Source organism: Erinaceus europaeus, chromosome 11 (assembly GCF_950295315.1).
Source record: "Erinaceus europaeus chromosome 11, mEriEur2.1, whole genome shotgun sequence".
In the NCBI taxonomy this organism is placed as follows: domain Eukaryota; kingdom Metazoa; phylum Chordata; class Mammalia; order Eulipotyphla; family Erinaceidae; genus Erinaceus; species Erinaceus europaeus.
In genome coordinates this window covers 21317327-21339638 of record NC_080172.1, presented here as the reverse complement: position 1 = coordinate 21339638, position 22312 = coordinate 21317327, and the positions used below count along the sequence as shown (strand labels likewise).

Below are 22312 nucleotides of genomic sequence, written 5' to 3'. Positions count from 1 at the left end.
GGGGAAACTTCCTCCCCACTAGCTCATACCCATGGAGTTACCCACCTACCCATATTTACACATGGAACCTGAGCTGCAGGACAAGGAAACATACTCAGATTAAAATTTTAAGCACTTGGGGAGTTGGGCAGCAACGCAGCAGGTTAAGCGCAGGTGGTGCAAGGACCAGCATAAGGATCCCGGTTCGAGCCCCTGGCTCCTCACCTGCAGGGGAGTCGCTTCACAGGCGGTGAAGCAGGTCTGCAGGTATCTATCTTTCTCTCCACATTTATGTCTTCCCCTCCTCTCTCCATTTCTCTCTGTCCTATCCAACAACAATGACATCAATAATAACTACAACAATAAAACGACAAGGACAACAAAAGGGAATAAATAAATATAAATTTAAAAAAAAAATTTAAACACTTGATCAAAATATCTCATCAGAGGGTAAGATTTAGCCTAGTAACCACTATTTAGCCTCATATGAATGATGCTTTTGAAATATAGCATATATGATTACAGGTCAGCTATTTCCTATAAAGTGAGATAAAAATATTGTATTACCTTACTAGCTGAAATGCGTCATGAATCAAACCAATCCTCTCTTTAGGTCTCAGAAGTGTGTGGTTCTGATTCAGTTGGGTAATGAACTGGTCCCATCCACACCCCTCATAGTGAACAATATAGTAGCCATTTGAGTTCACGTTGAACTTCACCCAACTGAAGTTTTCAGGTAAATGCAGGGTATCTTGAAAGAAAAATTGACGCAGACATTACATTATCAATATGAACACACCAGAATAGCTACAAAATTGTCAGTTTCCAAGATTCTGTTCTAATAAATCAATGGAAGACAAAGTTTTGGAAAATGTCGGGTGATGATAATCTTTACTGTCTACTAAATGTATGGAAAACAAAACAAAACCCAGTCAATAAAGGTCTAAGACCCAGGGATTTATATGGCGGGTATGGCTGGAATTTGGCTTGATATACCAGTGGCTTTATTTCAAAATGCAATTATTGGTCATTAAAGTATGCATAAGTCAGGAGGTGATCCACTTGGTGAATCTTAGGTTTGGGTAAAATAAGGCTCCAGGGTAAACTGACACTGATAGAAACACTAAAATTCCAATGAAGTGTCTAGTAGAGGAATAAAAATTAAGCTGTGCATTTTAATACTAAATCCATTCTCCTAGGTGCTAAAATAACATTATTTCAATAATTCTGTGAGACTAGTACACATTCAAAATAAGATTAGATAATTAAATTAAATAAATAATTAAATTAAATAATTCAGGAATATATTTTTTTTCCTTTGTATCATGTTTTTTGTCACATATAGGTGAGAAAATGAGAGTCTGAATTCAGGGCCAATCAATTCCAAAGTACTTTTTTTTCACAACACAAATTTACTTTATGGTATAAGAGTTGAATTAGTTGGTATTTCTTTTGTTTGTTTGTTTTATTTTTTGCCTCCAATGTTATTGCTAAGGCTCAGTGCCTTCACTATGAATCCACTGCTCCTGGAGTCCATATTTTTTCCATTTTATTGGATAAGACAGAGAGAAATTGAGAAGGGAGGGAAAGATAGAGAGGGAGAGAGAAAGACACCTGCAGACCTGCTTCACCACTTGTGAAGCAACAGCCCTGCAGGTGGGGAGCCAGGGGCTCGAACTGGATCCTTTTGCGGGTCCCTGGCTTCATACTATGTGCATTTAACCATTGTGCCACTGCTCGGCCCTCAAGGGTTGAATTAGTAAGTGTTAAAATAAAACAGGATGCAATCATAGCTTAGTATAAATACAACATTATCTCTAAATGCTAAGCACAAGAGAATAAATTCAGAGTTTCCAGCTGAAGAGTTCTTTCAGTAACTAACATATAGATAAATGAAACTTCCCCAGATGTAAATTGCTTATTATGATATGTGTTTACAATAACTTTCTCCCAAATAGTTGAGAAAATGAATTTCAACACTAAACGTACTTGTGTAGGAATGGAGAGATATCTCAATGTGTGGGGGCAGGGGGTGGCGTACCTGGTTAAGCACTGACGTTACAGTGTACAAGGACCCAGGTTCAAGCCCCTGGTCCCCTCCTGCAGGGTGAAAGCTTCACGAGTGGTGAAGCAATGCTGCAAGTGTCTCTCTCCCTCTCTATCTTTGCCACCCCTCTCAATTTCTCTGTCTCTCTATCCAACAACAATAATAATAATAAGATAGTTCAGTGTTTCAGAAAACAGTAGTTGCATGCCAGAAAACCCAGTGGTCTCAAGTTCAATCTCTAGCACCAACATAATCTAGGACTGTGCAGTGCTCTGATCACCATCTATCTCTTTCTTTTTAATTTTTTAATTATCTTTATTTTATTTGATAGAGACAGCCAGAAATATAGAGGGAAGGGGGTGATAGAGAGGGAGAGACAGAGAAACACCTGCAGCATTGCTTTCCCACTCGCAAGCTTTCTTCCTGCAGGTGGGGACTGGGGGTTCGAACCCGGGTCTTTCGGCATTGTAATGTGCGCTCAACCAGATGTGCCACCAACCGGCCCCTATCTCTTCCTTCCTTCCTTCCTTCCTTCCTTCCTTCCTTCCTTCCTTCCTTCCTTCCTTCTTTCTTCCCTTCCTTCCTTCCTTCCTTCCTTGCTTCCTTTCTTTCTTTCTTTCTTTCTTTCTTTCTTTCTTTCTTTCTTTCTTTCTTTTTCCTTCTTTCTTTCTTCCTTTCTTTCATCTTTTTTCTTTCTTTCTTTTCTCCCTTCCTTCTTTTATTTTTTTAAAGATAGTTATTTATTTATTATTGGATAGAGACAGAGAGAAATGGAGAGGAGAGGGGGAAATAGAGAGGGAGAGAGAGACACCTGCAGCCCTGCTTCACCACTTGTGAAGCTTTCTCCCTGAAGGTAGGGGCCGGGGCCTTAAACCCAGGTCCTTGTGCACTGTAATGTGAGCGCTTAACCAGATGTGTCACCACTGGGCCCCACTTTCATAAAAATAAGCATATTTTGGGAGTCAAGCGGTAGCGCAGCGGGTTCAGCGCATGTGGCGCAAAGCACAAGGACCGGCGGAAGGATCCAGGTTCGAGCCCGGGGCTTCCCACCTGCAAGGGAATGACTTCATAGGCGGTGAAGCAGGTCTGCAGGTTTCTATCTTTCTCTCCCCCTCTCTGTCTTCCCCTTCTCTATTTCTCTCTGTCCTATCTAACAACGACGACAACAACAATAATAACCACAACAACAATGAAGAAAAAAAAACCAACAAGGGCAACAAAAAAGGGAAAATAAAAATATAAAAAAAACATATATATTTTTTAAAAAACTGTTGGGCTATCCATTACCTGTTTTTGATTTTAGAATGTGTCTGTGAATCAGGTCAGAAGAACTCACAGAATAGGTTAGTGGGATATGCCAAAGGTACCTATGTTAGAAAGTAGAGGCAGTTAGACCAGATAAATGAGCATGTAAATACCATGTAAGACTGATGCTATAAAATATAACTCTTAGTGATCTTATAAATAAACTTGAGCTCGCAGATCCTTGCGTACATAAAAATTCCTCCACAATAACCATGAAGCAATATACACCCAGTTGAACTTTTTCACAATTACCTGTGCTGTCTAGACCTCACTCAACAATGTCTGCTGATTTTATAAGTAAAAGGTAAAAAAAACAAATCCTCCTTTTACATTTCCAAAAACTCTGCCTGGGATCAATTCAAATAACCACGTTGAAACTGCAGGAGGTACTTTAAGATGTAAGGATCATGTCCCAGCATGCTCTCTCACTTACCTTTTTATTCAACAAAGCTTCCCACATCCAGCCCTCACTGCCTACTATGAGTGACTCTGACTAGATTCTGAGCAATGCTCTAGTCTAGACTCTGCAGGTTAAGGAAGTCTAGAAAGCAGAATGAATTGAAAGAAAGGGCCAAAGTGACTCTTCAAAAACCATACTATGATAAATAACAGAAAAATACTACTCTTTTTAATTTCCTAGTAGCTTCTAGATTTCTCTACTATACCAAACCATATGAGTTATAATAAATCTGCACATGCAAAATCCTATGCTTGATTTAATACTACAGTGCAAGCCAAGGGGACCTAGTGGTGGCATACTTGGATAAGTGCACATACTACCAAGTGCAAGGACACAGGTTCAAGCCCCCACTCCCCACCTGTGGGAAGCATACTTCACGAGTGGTGAAACAAGTCTGCAGGTGTCTCTCTTTCCCTCTAGCTATTTCCCCTCCCTCTTTGAATTTCTCTCTTTCCTGTCAAATAAAAAATCAATGTAAAACAAAAAAATAGGCCAATGAAAAAACAACATTACATGGACTCTATATAGTGAATGGTCATGGGGATAATCTGCTCATGTGGAGTACAATTAATAAAGTTATTGAAAAAAATTATACAAAAAGGTAGAAATAGGATTATAGGTTTTTCCGATTCTTGATGGATTTGGATTTGGATTTCTATATGGATCTTGGCTCTAAAAAAGGAAAGTGATTTTTCATCTAAATATAACTGAGAGTAAAGACAGGGATAGTAGCATTTCATGAATGTAGACAGACCTGAATCAGAGAGCAATAATTTTATAATCATTGCAAACATAAACACTACAGCATCTGGAAGAAAACTACAGATAACTGCAGTATATTTTTACGTTTCTAGCTAGAGCCACCTACTCTATTGAACTCCCTTATTAACATTTTTTGTAGGTTGTGAAGTTGAGTCCTGCTTACCCAGTGATTAATCAGGCATCAAAATCTCCAGATTCTGTTGCCAAATTACAAACTGTCTAAGCTCTCAGAGGTTTCGACTTCAGAAGGACATACAGGTAATGGAAGAAAGTACAAATATGGAGTATCTTAGAGTTGCTGCTTGACTAGAAACAGGCAACCAAAGAAATAGATTGTTATGTGTTAAATAGCTCATGTTTTTGTTAATTTTCAGAAAAAAATTCTAGAATTGTTATTAGACAGCAAGATTCTTAGAGAAAAATCAATCACAAGGGTTTGTACAGATTGGCTTGGATTATTTCATTGTAAATCAATTCCATTCATTTTATTGATAGGGCTAATCTGGTAGGATGTGAGAAATAAGGACAATGTTTTGCTCTTGATTCTCAGTAAAGTCTTTAAAAAAGTTTTCTTAGGATAGATCTGTGGACAAGATGGCAATCTTGTTAGCTGGATTTGCTTTCATTATTACCAAGAACATTAGTATGTTTTAAGACATTATATTTTTAGTTCATTACTGAATAATAGAAGGTTAATAGGAGGCCTTACGGTCAAATATGTCACAGAAAGAGTACTTTTTTTCTGATAACATTTGTAGTTGTAAAAAAAAATTTGTAGTTGTATAACACTTCTTTGATATGTCACTAATTTAATAGAATTCAGAAACATAGCATTGAAAAGAGTCAAGTTAAATTATAATGTAAGTATAACTGATAACCTTTGTAATAATAATTGAGTTTCCTAAAGAAGTTACAAAATTACTAATAAGGAGGCAGTTGAAAAATATATCCTGGGGAGTCGAGCTATAGCATAGCGGGTTAAGTGCACATGGCACAAAGCGTAAGGACCAGCATAAAGATCTTGGTTCCAGCCCGGGCTCCCTACCTGCAGGGGAATCACTTCACAAGCAGTGAAGCAGGTCTACAGGTGTCTATCTTTCTCTCTCCATCTCTGTCTTCCCCTCCTTTCTCCATTTCTCTCTGTCCTATCCAACGAGGATATCAATAACAACAACAATAACTACAACAATCAAAGAAAAATATATCCTGAAGCATTTAAAGTTCCTTAAATCTTTGATCAAGGCTACTTTAGATCTGATATGCCCTGTAGAAATAATATCCCACATAGTTACCAGAGAAGCTCTACAAAAGCTTGTAAAAAACCAAACTGAGAGGGGCCGGGTGGTGGCACACCTCGTTGAATGCATATGTTACAGTGCACAAGGACCTAGGTTTGAGCCCCTAGTCCCCACCTGCAGAGGGAATGCTTTGCAAAAGGTGAAGCAGTGTCGCAGGTGTCTCTCTTGTCTCTCCTCTATCACCCCCTTCCCTCTTGATTTCTGGCTGTCTCTATCCAGTAAATAAAAAATAAAGATAATTAAAAAAATTAATTAAAAAAAAAAAACCCAAACTGAGATGAGCTACATCAAATCAAGAAGAGTCATTACCTTTCCTGCAGAACTTTCCATTCAGGATCTTCCTGGGAAATCCCTGTCAGAAAGCGTTCCTGTTGCAACCTGAGCAAATGGCCTTCTTGTTTAACCACGACAAGGGGGATTCCTTTCTGCAGAATCCAATTAGTCATCATCTCTTTGACTTCCACATTTTCCCCCAAAAGAGTGGGCTGAAAGGACAAGTAACAGGGGGCAGAAACTAAAATGACTTCATCGGTTGTCAGAATCAAGAAGGGGGAAGAAGAGCAGATTTGGCTGGAAACTCAGTCCCAGGGATTCACTCTGCAATTTACTTGAAGGAGGAATATATGTGGGAACGTAAGGGTTAACCCATGACAAGGAAAGCCAGCCAAAAGGAAGAATTTTGAGACTAACATGAACCTCCCTCCTAACCCATTCAAAAACTCAAAGAAACAAAAAGCACCACATCTCCATTTGTTAAAGGTGGAATCAAAGGGCTAACTCCAAAGGAAAAATATGTCTTAATGGGTGGACAGTCTGAAATGGTCTAATATATTCCAACAGATCAGTATTTCCATAGAGGCGTATACTGAATAGAGAATGAAACCTCTATCTTCTTAGCTTCTAGTTCTAATTGGGTGTTGATGAATCTTCCTTTTTAACTGTGATCTACTGGGATATAAATTTGTCTTGTTCATCATGACTTTATTTTCTCCTTCCTAAAATGCTTGAAGAACCTCTCAGAAGTAAACAAAAAGACAGGACTTCAACGAAGCCATTCACTTTATTTTAAGTCTAACAACATTATTTAGTTTGGCAGTTTTCAGAGCCTACAGGATGTTAAGGCAGCAAGAACCACTCAGAAAAATTCTGAGCTATGATATTTTTAGCTAGCAGCAGTGTTTGTGGGAAAACTGAGTTACAGAAACAAAAATATAGCAGTAGTAGCAGGATCCCTCTACATGGCCTGAACATCCTTTCGACAGTCGGTTTTGTTTCAAGGAAATTTATGGAGTCTTTTTCTTCCACTCCAGTTATTTAGAAGTATCATTGGGCTACTCCGTATGTCATACCCAGGGTGTGGTGACACATCAGGCTTCTTCTACTTTGTCTCTTTATACTCACTGTGCTGCCTGCCATCTTGGAATCAGAATAACAAAATCCACCAGATACAAAATCACCTTCTGAACAACTCTATAGAACAAGAATAAAGGAATATTGTCATTTGGGCACTGATAGTTAAATATATGTAAACTTCCCCAGATATAAATTGCTTATTATGATATGTGTTTACAATATCTTTCTCCCAAATAGTTGACAATATGAATTTCAGCACTAAATATACCTGTGTAGGAATGGAGAGCTATCTCAATGTATGGGGGCAGGTTACATTACACTGTACAAGGACCCAGGTTCAAGCCCCTGGACCCCTTCTGCAGGGGGAAAGGGAAAGCTTCATGAGGGGGTGAAGCAGTGCTGCAGGTGTCTCTCCATCTCTCTCCCTCTCTATCTTCACCACCCCCTGTATATATATATATATATATATATATATATATATATATATATGCAGGCACTTATTAGAATAGTTATGTGCAAATTTTATCCACTTAGACATAATTGTGAACACAGCAACTCATGAAAATGACAAACAAAATATGTACTCCAGTAACTACTGGGAATTCAAAAGTTACTCTCTTCATTCTTTTTTGTCTCCAGGGCTATTGCTGGGGCTTGGTGCCTGCACTCCTGGCGGCCATTTTTTCTATTTGTTGTTGTTTTTGTTGTTGTTGTTGAATAGGACCCAAAGAAATTGAGAGAGGAGGGAAGACAGAGAGGAGGAGAGAAGATGGACACCTACAGACCTGCTTTACTGCTCGTGAGGCCACTCCCCTGAAGATAGGGATCTGGGGGCTCGAATCAGGATCTTTGTGTGACTCCCTGTGCTTTGTATGATGTGCACTAAGCCCGGTGCCCTACAGTCCGCGCACACCCCCTTCATTCTTTATTTGAGTTGCTTTTGTGCTTTCTATAGTCACTGTGAAGATGCCATTTTGTTTTCATTGTTAGACTCATTACCACTACAAGGGCAATTAAAAACTGCATTTAAAATATATTTTAATGTTCTAAATAAGATCAATGTTGTAGCATAGCTGTTTCAGGGATGAGTTAATTTGCTGAATTTATTATTTTTATCCTGGAAAGGGTCCTACTATATTTTTTTATGTGTGCTTCTTGCGCCCTTGTTTAGCAAGTAGGCAATATTATTTTTTCCTGAAACCATTTTTTTTTTGAGGCTGATGATTCAAGAATACTTGAACAATTGTTAGGATCATATGCATTAAGTGTATGTTTTCTATCTATTAATTAATTAATTGTCTCCAGGATTATTGCTGGGGCTCGGTGCCACCATTACAAGTCCACTACTCCTGGCGGTCAATCTTTTCATTTTATTGGATAGGATAGAGTGAAAGTAAAGTCTCAAGTAAAACTTGAAAAACGGAGAGGGTTTCAACTTTTGGAAAGACAAAAGGATTTCCAGTATCAAAAGTACTAGCAAAGACACAACAGTCTTAAGGACTGAGCAATATGTCTTCCTATTAGGGACAAGATGCACTTCATTCAACCGAGAAAACATATTGCTAAATAAATAGAGCAAGTAGAGTCAATCTTAAAATTTAGGTGAAGAAGATTAAGTATTATAGTAGATGAAATTACAAAACCACTAAAGATTAGGGGGAAATGAGAAGATAGTTATAGTGGTAACCACAGGAGGTAAACCAAAAGCAGGTTGAATATTGACCACACCCTACTCCACCATCCTGTCTAACCCAGGGTGCCATCTGGATTACATATGATGCTCACTGACAAAGAAACACTGCCTTTGGGGGCTGGGCAGTGGCACATAGGGTTAAGTGCACATAGTCTGAAGGGCAAGGACTGGCACAAGGATCCTGATTTGAGCCTCTGAACCCCCACCTACAGGGTGGCCACCTCATAAGTGGTGAAGCTGGTCTGCATGTGTTTTTCTCTCTCCCTATATTCCCTTCCTTTCTCATTTTCTTTCTGTCCTATCCAGTTAAAAAATGGCCACCAGGAGCAATGGATTTGTAATGCAGGCACAGAACTTCAGCAATAACCCTGGAGACAAAAAAGAAAGAAAGAAAGAAGAAATAAAGGAAGAAAGACTGTCTTTCAGAGACCCTGATAGTATGGCAAATGGAACAGATATTTTTATTTGTTTACTAACCACATACTATTTTTAAATCTTCATAATCAATCCATCACACTTTTAGGCTTTACAATGGTCTACTGTAGGTGAACATACAACTCACATTCGACAAACTGCTCCACAAATGATTATTCTTAGCATTTCTATACTTAAACTTCTTTAAATAGTGAATAATTCCTTTCTGGAACTTCTCCTCACTCAGAAAATCCTTGAGCATATTCAAAATACACGCTCCCTAAAAAAAAAAAAAAAAAAAAAAAAAATATATATATATATATATATATATATATGAAAAGATAAAGGGAAAAGTAATATCATGCTTTTAAAGAAAGTACACATTTTATGAAATATATGTTATGTCTGTAAAAGGAACAATCAATGAAATAAAAAAGTGAAACATGGTGCAGTAATACTGTTCCAGCAGCTTAGCTGTTGATTATATATATATATATTATTGGACAGAATCAGAGAGAAATTGAGAGGAGGTAGGGAAGATAGAGAGGGAGAGAGAGAGACACCCGCAGCCCTGCTTCACCACTTGTGAAGCTTTTTCTCTGCAGGTGGGGGTCAGGAGTCCTTGCACACTGTAACGTGAGCACTTAACTGGGGGTGCCGCCACCAGCCTCCTTTGATTTTATTTCTTCTCATATCAAAGCTCCCACTTGCCCAAAACATTTACTACCTTGTTATAGGAAACCGCATCAAACATTTCCTGTATTTGAGTGGGAGTTTCTGCTTGGTTGGAGATAGGACGGGTTGAATTCAATGAATCTCTTTTAATTACTTCAAAACATACATTCAGAAAATAGTCATCCTAAACAGGTGAAAAAAATTAATTTTCAACATGACACTCTCAAAGCGATCGAAAACGTGGCAGGTTTGGTAAGATATTCTTAGAAGTAAGTGTACAATCACTTTTTTTTTTAATAAATGTTTTCCCCTTATGTTCCCTTTTGGCCCATTCTCTACTTCACAAAGTTATAAACCCAACATTTCCTTGCATTTCATGGATACTTACCATGTGCCAAGTCCTTGCACATGGAATGCAGAAATAAAGCTAAGGACTCCCATCTCATGAACATTTGCTATGTGCCAGGATCGTACATCCATCATCTCCAATTCCATCAACATTTTGTAAAGAAATGCACATATTCTTTTCACAAGTAAGAATATAAGAAACTGTGCTATTAAGTCACAAATTTAGCACTAATAAGATTCTTTGAATCCATGTCATTCTGTACCACATCACATCAAATGTTTTACCCAAAAGATTTAATTAACCATTTCTAACCATCTTGATAGGTGGTTTTCAGGTCCCTATATACTTTTTAAAAAAGGGTATTATTGAAGAAACATTTTCATATATTTTGTAGAGAGAGGCAAGTCCTTTGGCAACTCTAGAAGAATGTGCTCCTAGTCATGCTCAATTCAGGTTATATGCCAAGAATTTTGCTTTGAGCCTATAAGCAGACATTGCCTTGTCCTGTGATAGTCTTTCTTCTCACTCCGCAAACATAGTTCTATGTTTGTGATTTGAGTTGTCTGTCCACAGTCTTTTTAGTGAAGGAATTATGTTTACTGCACTCTAAAACCTCCAATGTCTCATTTATTTCTATCGTCCATATTACAGGCAAAATTTTGATCAACCCCTTTCCAGATTCACATTTGAATTTGAGCTATCCAAACTCTAAAACCTATCCAAACTCTATCCAAACTCTAAAACCTCAGAATATGACTATATTGGAGAATGATCCTTAATGAAAGGACTGGATTCAGTGACGCCATTAGGGTGGGTCCTAGTTCAATATGACTTACTAGAAAAGGGCATGCACATCGACACACAGCAGGAGTGTGTGCATAGAGGAGAAAGAACATGTGACCCCACCGTGGAAAGGTGGTGATCTGTAAATCGAGAAAAGAGGTCTCAGGAGAAAACACACATGCATGCATCTTGACTTTGGGCTTCTAACCTACAGAATTGTGAAGAGATTATGTTTTGTGGACTATGTCTGTGGTATTTTGTCCCGAGGGCCATAGAAATGAACCAATCAGGTCAGGGAGAGAGAAAGCATAATGGTTATGCAAACTGACTCTCATGCCTGAGGCTCCCAGGTCCCAGGTTCAATCCTCCACATCATCATAAACCAGAGATGAGCAGTATTTTGGAAAAAAGAAAGAAAGAAAGAAAGAAAGAAAGAAAGAAAGAAAGAAAGAAAGGAAGGAAGGAAGGAAGGAAGAAAATGAATAAATTGAGTGCTGGTGGTGGCACACCTGGTCAAGCATTTATATCACCATGCTCAGGGATTCAGGTTTGAGTCCCGGCTCTCCACCAGCAGAGAAGATGCTTCAGGGACAGTGAAACAGGTCTTCAGGTGTCTATCTTTCTCTCTTCCTCTCTATATTCCCTTCCCTCTCAGTTTCTCTCTGTCCTGTCAAATAAAAATAAAATAGAAAGAAAAAAAATCAAAAACCAAAAAAACAGGCCACCAGGAGCCAAGGGCTTATAATGTCAGCACTAAGCCCCAGTGATAACCCTGGTGGCAATAAAAAAAGAAAGAAAATAAAGAAGAGAAAAGGAATAAATATGTTTTGTATAGTAAACAAAAGATGGTATGATATATAAAACTATTAACTTACAAATTGTAGTTCTGGATATGTGGCATTAATAGAGATAAGTTCCATGTATGTTGCAAAACCTTCATTGAGCCAAATATCATTCCACCATTCCATTGTAACAAGATTGCCAAACCACTGCAAAGTAATAATTCAATGTTAACAGACACTGTATATACAGACTATATAGCTGTAGTAAGAAAAAAACACGTGTGCTAACTCTTTTTAGCAGTTAAGGTCACTCCTCTGTCTTCACTACCATTTACTTTCTCCATGATCTCCTTCGACTGACTTTCCTGCCTTTTCTTCTTGCTACCATACTTTTGCTTCTTTCATTTTTCTTGTGTTCTCCTCCTGCTTCAAACATTCCATCTTCTATCTATTTTCCCAATAGTTCCTAGCTTTTATGTTTAAATTGAAGGAGAAAATGAAGCATTTTGTAGAGTCGTTTTTCTTTCTGTCTTGCTAAGAATAAGCTCTTCTTTCCTTTGATCTTTGGTCATAGTTTAAAGGTAACTATAAGTAAAATTATCCATTATGAAGTCCCATTTTTTTACATTATATAAAAATAATTAAAAGAATAGAACTGAGTTTAGGACACTCAGATTACTTCATAGTATTATTGTTGAGTAAATTTCATTGTTAATTTTTTTTTGCCTCTAGTTCCTGGGGTTCAGTGCTGGCCCTATGAATCTACCTCTTCTAATAGCCACTTTTTTTTCATTTGCTAGAAATTGAGAGGGGGAGGGAAGATAAAGAGGGATAGAGAAAGATATACACCTGCAGACCTGTTCACCACTCGTGTAGTGTCCCCCCTGAAGGTAGGGATCAGGGGCTCAGACCTGGGTCCTTGCGTGTTGTATTCTTTTGCAAAGTGCTATGTGTGTGACCACCCAGCCCACACTTGATTTTCTTTCAGAGATTAACTTGACCACCAAAATGAATAATAAAGCCCTGATATTTTAAACACACACACACACACACACACACACACACACACACACACACACACACACACACCTCCTTCTTGCATGTTTAAGAAATGGTAGATAATTTGGGGATAATCCAAATACAAATTTATCCTTGACCTATGCTTGATCTGTAACTAAAGTGTTAAAAGTAGTTTTTTTCCCATGAACTTTAATATTTCATTTATATAATTAGTCTGTATGTCCAACACTGTGCATCTAGTTTATTTCAGAATTGCAACCTTCAGAAGGGCAGGAAACCCAAGATTCACACGAGCCTTATTACAGTTACAGAAAATGCTAAATCTGTTGTTTCTAGTAAGTGGCTAAGCTAAACTCCTTTTCTGACTATCAACACTTTGGTACCAGTATTCCTAAAGGCACACATGAAAAGGAGCAGAAGTTTCTTAAATCTGAGAAGTGCCAAATATGAGCAACATAAATTGAGTTGATTTTTTTTCACTTAGTAAGAGTGATTTTATCACTCCTTCAATAAATACATACTGAAGATTTACTATAGATAAATATATATACATACATCTCTATGTATATATACATATGTATATATACGTGATGTACAATGATTCTGGCTCTATGCCATATATGTGTATATATGGTACTGCCTCAATATGAAAAATGGAGGTGAACATGATATATGTCTTTACAAGTGACAGAGGGAATTATAAGAGGAAAGAATCAGTTCTGCTGGAAGAAAACATAGGATAATTAGGAAATGACTCATTTCCTAAATCTAATGTGTTGTTTATTCGAGGCAGATCAGATAGCTAGAGCAAAGGCACAGAGGAACAGCACAAATTTGCATGTTTAGGAAATGGTAGGTAGTCAGGAAAGCTAAAGCTTTATCTGTCTGTAAAGGATGAGCTAGAAGAAGGCTGAGTCATCCAGGCCTTGTGTGCTTTGTATTGGCCTTGATTCACTTGGTTGACATGAGCGAGCGTTGTTCATCAGAACCTTACACAGCAGAGACATATGGTTATATGCAGATCAATGGAGAAACAAAACACTCAAGCTAACAATTTCAAAGCTTCTGGCTGTTTTAGCACTAGTCTCCCAACTCTAGGAAAGTGAAAGACCCAGAAGGAGCATGGAGCTCCAGGGATAGAATTCTACCATTCCCTTAATACATTAGGTAGGAAGATGAGGAATTCCCAGGTTCTGTTGTTAAGTGCTTCAAACTCCCAGTAACTAATGTTCAAAATCCCTACACTGAGCCAGTGGGTTAGCAGCCTAAACCAGAAGAGGCTGCTAATATGCTCGCAAGGTACATTTCTGAGCATGGCTCCTGTGTGATTAGAGACTTACTTCATTGTTTTAAAAGATAACAGCTTTATTTGTTTATTTATTTATTTTGAAAACAGCTTTTTGTTATGGCAATGATAATACATAAAGGTAAACATTTAAAGATAAAGATTTATTTTTGCCAAATTCTAGTAAGGCATGACATTGGACTACACAATCACAGAAAAATTCTAGCGCCTTTAACAATTTACTGCATTACTGGAAGTTTTCAGAAATAGAAATAGTCTCAGCTATGTCGTGAGCAAAGTTTACAGTTCTATATATGTATGTAATACAGTGTTGGCAGTATCTTAGAAATTCCAGTCTGCAAGAAATAGTGGCAGTGATAGTGTCATCATCACTCATAGCTAACACCTACTTTGAGCTTATTATATGAAGTAAACAGATAGTTTTCTATAATCTTTACAACTGCTTTAAAACAAGTACTATTATTAATTTTACGGATGAGAGCATTAAAGTTGAAAAAGTTAGATAATACATCTAGGGTCAGTAGTCCATGAGTACTTAGACTTGAATTACTTGATTATGACCTTCTAATCACAGACTCCATTTGAAGAGAAATTGACATTACTTTAGAAAGGAATTTCAGGGACTGGGCAGTGACACACCCAATAGTACTAGTGCAAGGACTTGTGCAAGGATCTGGGTTCAAGGCCCCCCATCCCAGCTCCCTACCTGCAGGCAACAAAGCAACAAAGCAGATCTGTAGGTGTCTTTCTCTATTCCCCTCTGCCTCCCCATCCCCTCTCAATTTCTCTCTCTCCTATCCAGTACAGTGGGGGGAAAAATGTCTACCAGGACCAGTGAATTTGTAGTGCTGGCACTGAGCCTGCAGCAATAACCCCAAAGGCAAAAAAAAAAAAATCCAATGTAGCAGAGAAATATAAGGAAACACTTTTAATGGAAATGTCTTTGTGAGGTTTCTAATTTTGGTTTCTAGGTGTCTGCATAGTCCTCACCCTACAATATTAAAAGACACTTGAAGACTTTGTTTTGGTCACTTCTTCTGTGGTAAAGTTCTTATGTAAATGCAATAATCTAGAAATGGAGTCCTCAGATACTTTATATAATAAGGCATAGGTCTAATAATTGTTTCCTCTCCTCTAGATGTAAAATGCTAATATTTGATGTCATTTCAGGAAGTTGGATGTTCTGTACAGTAGTTATTTGGATTGATGTTAGAAAATGCGAGTGTCACCTACCTGGTGTGCCAGCTCATGGGCTATGACTTTGGTGACCCACAATTTATCTAAAGCAGAAGAAGTTTGGGGATCAAAGAGTAATGATGTCTCTCTGTATGTGATGAGGCCCCAATTTTCCATGGCTCCAGATCCAAAGTCAGGAATGGCAACTAGATCTAGGAAATAAGAACAATCACACTTGATTGTCAGGTTTGTTGTTGTTGTTGTAGTTATTGTTGTTGTTGTTGATGTCATCATTGTTGGATGGGACAGAGAGAAATGGAGAAAAGAGGGGAAGACAAAGAGGGGGAGAGAAAGATAGACACCTGCTGACCTGCTTCACAGCCTGTGAAGCAACCTCCCTGCAGTTGGGGAGCCAGGGACTCGAACCGGATCCTTACACTGGTCCTTGTGCTGGTCCTTGCGCTTCACGCCATGTGCGCTTAAACTGCAGTGCTACCGCGCAACTCCCTTGCTTGTTGGTTTTCCAACCCTGAACTAGGATTTGTTACCTTCTCAAATGTCTTATGATCCTTTTAGAACTTGTAAGCAGATTTCCTGAAAATATCAAGAATATTTTAATGATACCTTTATAGAATCCAAAAGTGTCTTGACGAGACTTTTTCCCAGGCTGTCTAGACAAGGCTCTTTCTAATACATGTTACTTTGGTATGTGGGGCTAAGGTCAGTAGAGGCTTTGGGCCTTGAAATTAATGGACACCATAATCTTAAGTTAAAAAAGGCTATAGAGGGGGTTGGGCGGTGGCGCAGTGGGTTAAGCGCATGTGGCACAAAGCGCAAGGACCGGTGTAAGGATCCCGGTTCGAGCCTCCGGCTCCCCATCTGCAGGGGAGTCGCTTCACAGGCGGTGAAGCAGGTCTGCAGGTGTCTGTCTTTCTCTCCCCCTCTTTGTCTTCCCCTCCTCTCTCCATTTCTCTCTGTCCTATCCAACAATGAACAACATCAACAATGGCAATAATAATAACCACAACGAGGCTACAACAACAAGGACAACAAAAAAGGGGAGGAAAATGGCCTCCAGGAGCAGTGGATTCATGGTGCAGGCACCGAGCCCAGCAATAACCCTGGAGGGAAAAAAAAAAAAAAAGGCTATAGAGTTCATAGTCTTCTCTAAACATAATCTTATTTGAGAAACTTATCTTAAAGTATGTAGAGTCAATTTTTTGTCCTATAAAATCACCCTTTCTTTGTCATAAGAGATTCTTTTTCCTCTCAGGCTCCAAAGGCCCTGTCCTATTCCTTACCATAACATTTAACATGTCACTCTGTCTGTCGCCTTTACTTCAGAACTTACAGCCATTAATTAATTTTTTTTTTATCTAGAGAAGAAACCAGAACCATTGGGAAATGTCCTGTGCCCCAGTAACATGATGTTTTAGCATTCCACTGAAAATAATCAGTACTCTTTATCCAACATAGTAAATTAAAATAGCATATTTTTTATTGAACAGTTTTTTAAAATTTCTTAACTATGAAAATACTGTAGATGTGCTATTGCTAAGAAGAATAATTTATTCAAAAGCATTATACCATATTAGCATCACTAAAAAAAACCTTGAAAATGAGACATATCATATATATGTATTTATTTAATTTTTTTTTTGCCTCCAGAGTTATCACTGGGGCTCGGAGCCTTCATTATGAATCCACTGCTCCTCGAGGCCATCTTTTGGTCCCATTGTTGTTGTTGCTGTTATTATTATTTTTCTTTAATTTTTAAAATATTTATTCCCTTTTGTTGCCCTTGTTGTTTTATTGTTGTAGTTATTAATGTTGCTGTTATTGATGTCGCCGTTGTTGGATAGGACAGAGAGCAGTGGAGACAGGAGGAGAAGACAGAGAGGGCGAGAGAAAGATAGACACTTGCAGACCTGCTTCACCGCCTGTGAAGCGACTCCTCTACAGGTGAGGAGCTGGAAGCTCTAACCGGGATCCTTACACCAGTCCTAGTGCTTTGCACCACGTGCGCTTAACCCGCTGCGCTACCGCCATTATTCTTTTTATTGTTGTTGCTGCTGTTGTTGTTGAATAAGACAGAGAGAAATTGAGAGGGAAGGGGAAGAAAGAGGAGAGAGAAAGACACCGGTAGATCTGCTTCACCGTTTGTGAGGCGACTCTCCTACAACTGTGGAGCTGGGTGCTCCAACCGGGGTCCTTAACGCTTTGTACTATGTGCGCTTAACCCGGTGCACCACTGCCCTCAAATATTTTTTTAATATATTTGAGATTCATCAAAATAATGAAAGACACAAAATTTTTATTTTAGGAAAATGTCTTTTGTTCAATACTCCAAGTAATATTTCAAACATAGATACTCAAACATGAGTGTCTTCCCTTTTTTAATATGTATTTTCAAATTCTTTTTTTTGTCTTTTATTTATTGATTTTATTTATCTTGAATAGAGACAGAAAAATCTAGGGGTAAGGGGGAGAGAGAAAGGGGAAAAAGAGAAGAGAGAGGAAGACCTTTATCACTGCTTCATCACTTATGAAGTATCCCTCCTGCAGGTGGTAACCGGGGGTTTGAATCTGGGTCAAGTACTGTAATGTATGTTTTCAACCATGTGTATCAGCACCTCGCCCCATAAGTGTCTTTTTTTTTAAATATATTTTTTAATATTGTATTATCTTTATTTGGATAAAGATAGAAATTGAAAGAGAAGCAAGATAGACACCTGCAGCACTGCTTTACCACATGTAAAGCTTTCCCCCTACAGGTGGGGACTTGGGACTGGAACCTGAGTCCTTGTACATTGTAACATGTGCACTCAACCAGGTGTGCAACCACGTGGCCCCTTAAGTGTCTTTCTAAGACCCAGAGAAAAAACTGTGGGAATCAATACTTTCTGAGCTCAATTTTCTATTCAACATAAATATTTTCTCTACCCCTTAACAAAGACTTGGGGAGAAAAGTTAAATTTAATCCTCTTTAAGCAACTCAGAAACAAGTCATATTAGCTGATATTATCTCTCTCTGTGTATGTAAACAGATATGGATGCATCTTTTGCATATGAATTCATGCAGAGTACTAGCTAGTATTAACTCTTAGAATAAACACCCATGTTTAGCAATTGCAGAAGCCAGGCCTTCCACCTTCTGCATCCCATAATGACCCTGGGAGATAAATACTCCCAGAGGGGTAAAGAATAGTGAAGCTATCAGGGGATGGGATATGGAGTTCTGGTGTTGGGAATTGAGTGGAATTGTACCCCTCTTACCCTATGGTTTTTGTCATTGTTTCCTTTTTATAAATAAAAAATTTAAAAAGAGAATAATTTCCTGTTATTCTTCCAGGCCAGTTTTAGAAGAAGTACTGTTTGGCTAAAAAGGAAAGTCATTAAAAAAAAATGTTGGAAATGAGTTAATTCACAAGTCATTATTACATTATCTGGAGTTAGTACTGGGTAATTCTAGTGAACAAAAACAAGCATTTTCTTGAGAGTCCATCACCTCCCAGACCACGAGTATTTGCAACACAGTCAAAAGTAGCATCAATAAAGATCAGCATTCATTAGCACTTCAAATGTGGGGATAATTCCTTTTCTAATCTGCATTGATAATTTCTTTTCTTTTCTTTTTAACTTCCCCCCTTGTTTATTGTTGTTGTTGTGTTGGATAGGACAGAGAGAAATGGAGAGAAGAAGGGAAGACAGAGGGGCAGAGAAAGATAGACACCTGCAGACCTACTTCACCGCCTGTGAAGTGAACTCCCTGCAGGTGGGGAGCCAAGGCTAGAACCCAGATCCTTACCCAGGCCTTTAAGCTTCGCACCACGTGCGCTTAACCCACTGTGCCAGCTCCCTACATTGATAATTTCTACTAGAAGGATCATTCCCCATAGTCATTGGAGTTGTTTGCACTTGCTCTTTTTTCTTCTTAATCTGCATGTTTCTTTTATGTTACTTTTACATTTCATATTCTCTTAAAGGTTGCATTCTTCAGATAACTGATCGTGATTATTTGATATTTCCTTGACTTTTGACACAGGGGTAGCAATAAATTATAGCTAAATGAATTTGGTAAACTTGTTCCAACAGGGTTCTAGAATTTACATTGTTATAATACAATCAGACTTGGGAACATGAATAAATCAGACTTCTTTGTCTCTAAATGCTAGACTATATAAGTGATAACACTTGTTACGTTATATAATTCTGCAACACTACAAACATGTTAACTTTCATCTTTAAAGATATAAACATAAAACCAAGACATACTATGTGTATCTTCCTTCCTATTTGAAATTCCACCTCTAACACACTCAAATTATTTCCCCCAGAAATCTTTTACTCTGTGTCACAGATTGATTTTCCAACCTCAAATACACCATAAATAATAGATAGAGGGACCATTTTCAGCTGTTGACATAAACTTTTGGCAACTTTAAGAAGACATCGATAATCTTATAGAACAAATAAGGTATAGGGAAAATATATATATATGTACTCCAGAAAATGAATCTAACTGAATGTATTATACAGTTTAACTATTTGAATAAGAAACCTGATAAAAAATGGAGAAATAATTCCATTTCTTAGTAGGCTTCACAAGTACCGAAAAATCAATATTGTTGATTTATCATTGGTTTGCAAAATTAGGATTCAGGGTATGGTGGTTTCACATTTATAGAGATATATGAGTGAATAGGACTCACTACACTTTATTCCCTTCATTCAAGGACCATTTCTAAGATATAAATGATTGCTTCCAGGGGCCAGATGGTGATGCATCTAGTTGGACGCACATGCTACAATGTGCTAGGACCTGGGTTCGAGCCCCCGAACCCCATCTGTAGTGGGAAAGTTTTGTGAGTGGTGAAACAGTGTTGCAGGGGTCTTTCTGTCTCTCACCCTTTCTGTCACCCCCTTCCCTCTTGATTTTTGGCTGTCTCTATCAAATAAATAAAAATAATTAAAAAATAAATAAATAGATTATTGCCTCCTGGACGAAATATTTTCGGTGCTCACCTTAATCATGTACAAAGAGGGAAGAAATCAAAGCAAGTTCTGTATGTGAAATAGAGGTGATAGTGTGGAATCTGAACTTACCCAATTTGGGGAGTGGATAATTAATATCAAAGTAATTTTCATAAAAATCAAGTAACTTTAGTGATGTTTCCAAAGCATAATGAGTCTGATCCCGTTTGTCCGGGGCTGCATAGATGGACACCTGGGAAATGTTTATCAGAAAAAAGTTGTATTTCAAAGACAGCTCCTAGCATGATTCCACTCCCAATAACATTCACCCAAAGGAAGACAAATAGCATTTTCCAAGAAATTATTATATACCATTAAACATGTTGTCACCAAGGTACAATATTTTCTATAAACTATTACAGTAAAGGTCATTATTGAAAATTATAAACAACCCTCTTATTTTTACTACAATCTAATTCCTGTGCTTACTTGGAGATTTCAAACTATATTAACCCACTATATAATAAGAGTTCTCTCTTTTTTTTTTTTCTTATGTAGTGGCTGTAGTGTAGTGGTTATCACGTTTGCCTAAAATGTAGCAAATTATATTGCAGCAAAGCTGGAGAAAGAGGGAGGAGAGAGAGAGAGATATCTTGGATGGACTGCTTGTCTTCTGCCTATTTATACCCTGACATGGTACCTCTGACCTTATTTTTAGTACCCTGACATGGTACCTTGAAGTAGTCCCTTGAGAATAGAAACAGAAGGCCCTGAAGATTTTACAGACTAATCAGCAATTTGGTGCTTCTGGTTTGGAGTCTACTGAAGAATTTGACAGCTTGCTTCCTGGGGTTGAAATGTTCAGGTGGCTTTTAGTTGATATTGAATTAGGACCCCCAAAGAGAATCTCTTAAACTTTAAGTGTAACTACAACAAGACTTCTCCTGATGCCTTAACCATAGTGTACTCTTGCACTTGCAAACTTACTTTCTAAAATTATGAATATCAATGTAAGCTGAATAAAACATAAGACTATGAAGTTGGAAAGGCCTCAAGAATCTATCAAATATGCCCCCAGTTCAGTTTATCTTAAAGTAAAAAAAAAGTCTTAGCCATTAAGTAGGAAAAATTAATATTTTTCTTTAAAATGTAGTACAGGGCCAGGTGGTGGTGCACCTGGTTGAGCACACACTTTACAGCGCACAAGGTCCCAGGTTCAAACCCCTGGTCCCCACCTGCAGATGTTTTGCTACCCCTTTCCCTCCCAATCTCCCCCTCCTCTCTCAATTTTTCTGTCTCTAGCCAATAATAAATAAATCAATAAATTTTAAAAGGTAGTACGATTTTCACTTCATGATCTACTTTCATGCTCTGAATAATACGAAGTCTCTCAAAACATTTTAGGGAGATATATTTGGCCACTATTTTCTGATGACTTACCGGACATTGTGTTAAATAAATACTGTGAACTCTAATTTAATACTCTCAACAAACCTATGAAGTAGGCGTGATTATCTTTATAGTTGAAGCAATGGAGATACATGGAAATTAAGTAACTCACTCCATGTCATCCAAGTACACAGTAGTAGAGTTTGAGTATGGATCCCAGGAAGCTGACAGAAAAACTGTCACGTCAATCAAAGTGTCCTGCGAGCTCTCAGACATCTATGCCCTTATATAGCGCTGTGCAGACATGACTTCATATTTATAACTCTTTACACATATATACAAGAATAATTTATACTTCAATTGCCTCCAGCCTAACATAACCATTTTAGATTAATTTTATAAACATTATTTCATAGTTCTTTAATATGATTGTATATCTAACATTTGGTTCCTCAAGGTAAGAAGTTCTCTTCTTTAATTTTTAATGTTTCAACTAGTATTTCAAAACATAATAAGATATTCATTGAATATTGTAAAAATTTTACAA

At 37.9% G+C, this 22312-nt stretch overlaps 1 protein-coding gene across 3 annotated transcripts in view; it reads right to left on the bottom strand.

The window, feature by feature from the left end:
• Positions 1-22312, bottom strand: part of ERAP2 (endoplasmic reticulum aminopeptidase 2) — a 51070-nt gene that overhangs the window by 15701 nt on the left and 13057 nt on the right. For 2 of the 3 annotated variants that reach the window (XR_009552475.1, XM_007529910.3), the window contains exons 4-12: positions 20509-20629; positions 15460-15614; positions 11994-12107; positions 10039-10170; positions 9460-9591; positions 7253-7321; positions 6161-6336; positions 3314-3393; positions 547-730 (exon numbers count right to left, since the gene is read on the bottom strand). Coding sequence is in view for 2 of the 3 variants with exons in the window: in XM_007529910.3 (XP_007529972.2) it covers positions 547-730; positions 3314-3393; positions 6161-6336; positions 7253-7321; positions 9460-9591; positions 10039-10170; positions 11994-12107; positions 15460-15614; positions 20509-20629 (1163 nt within the window). In the remaining variant the exon portion in view is untranslated. The remainder of the gene's footprint in view (positions 1-546; positions 731-3313; positions 3394-6160; positions 6337-7252; positions 7322-9459; positions 9592-10038; positions 10171-11993; positions 12108-15459; positions 15615-20508; positions 20630-22312) is intronic. The other variant, XM_060201194.1, reaches the window with a different exon arrangement.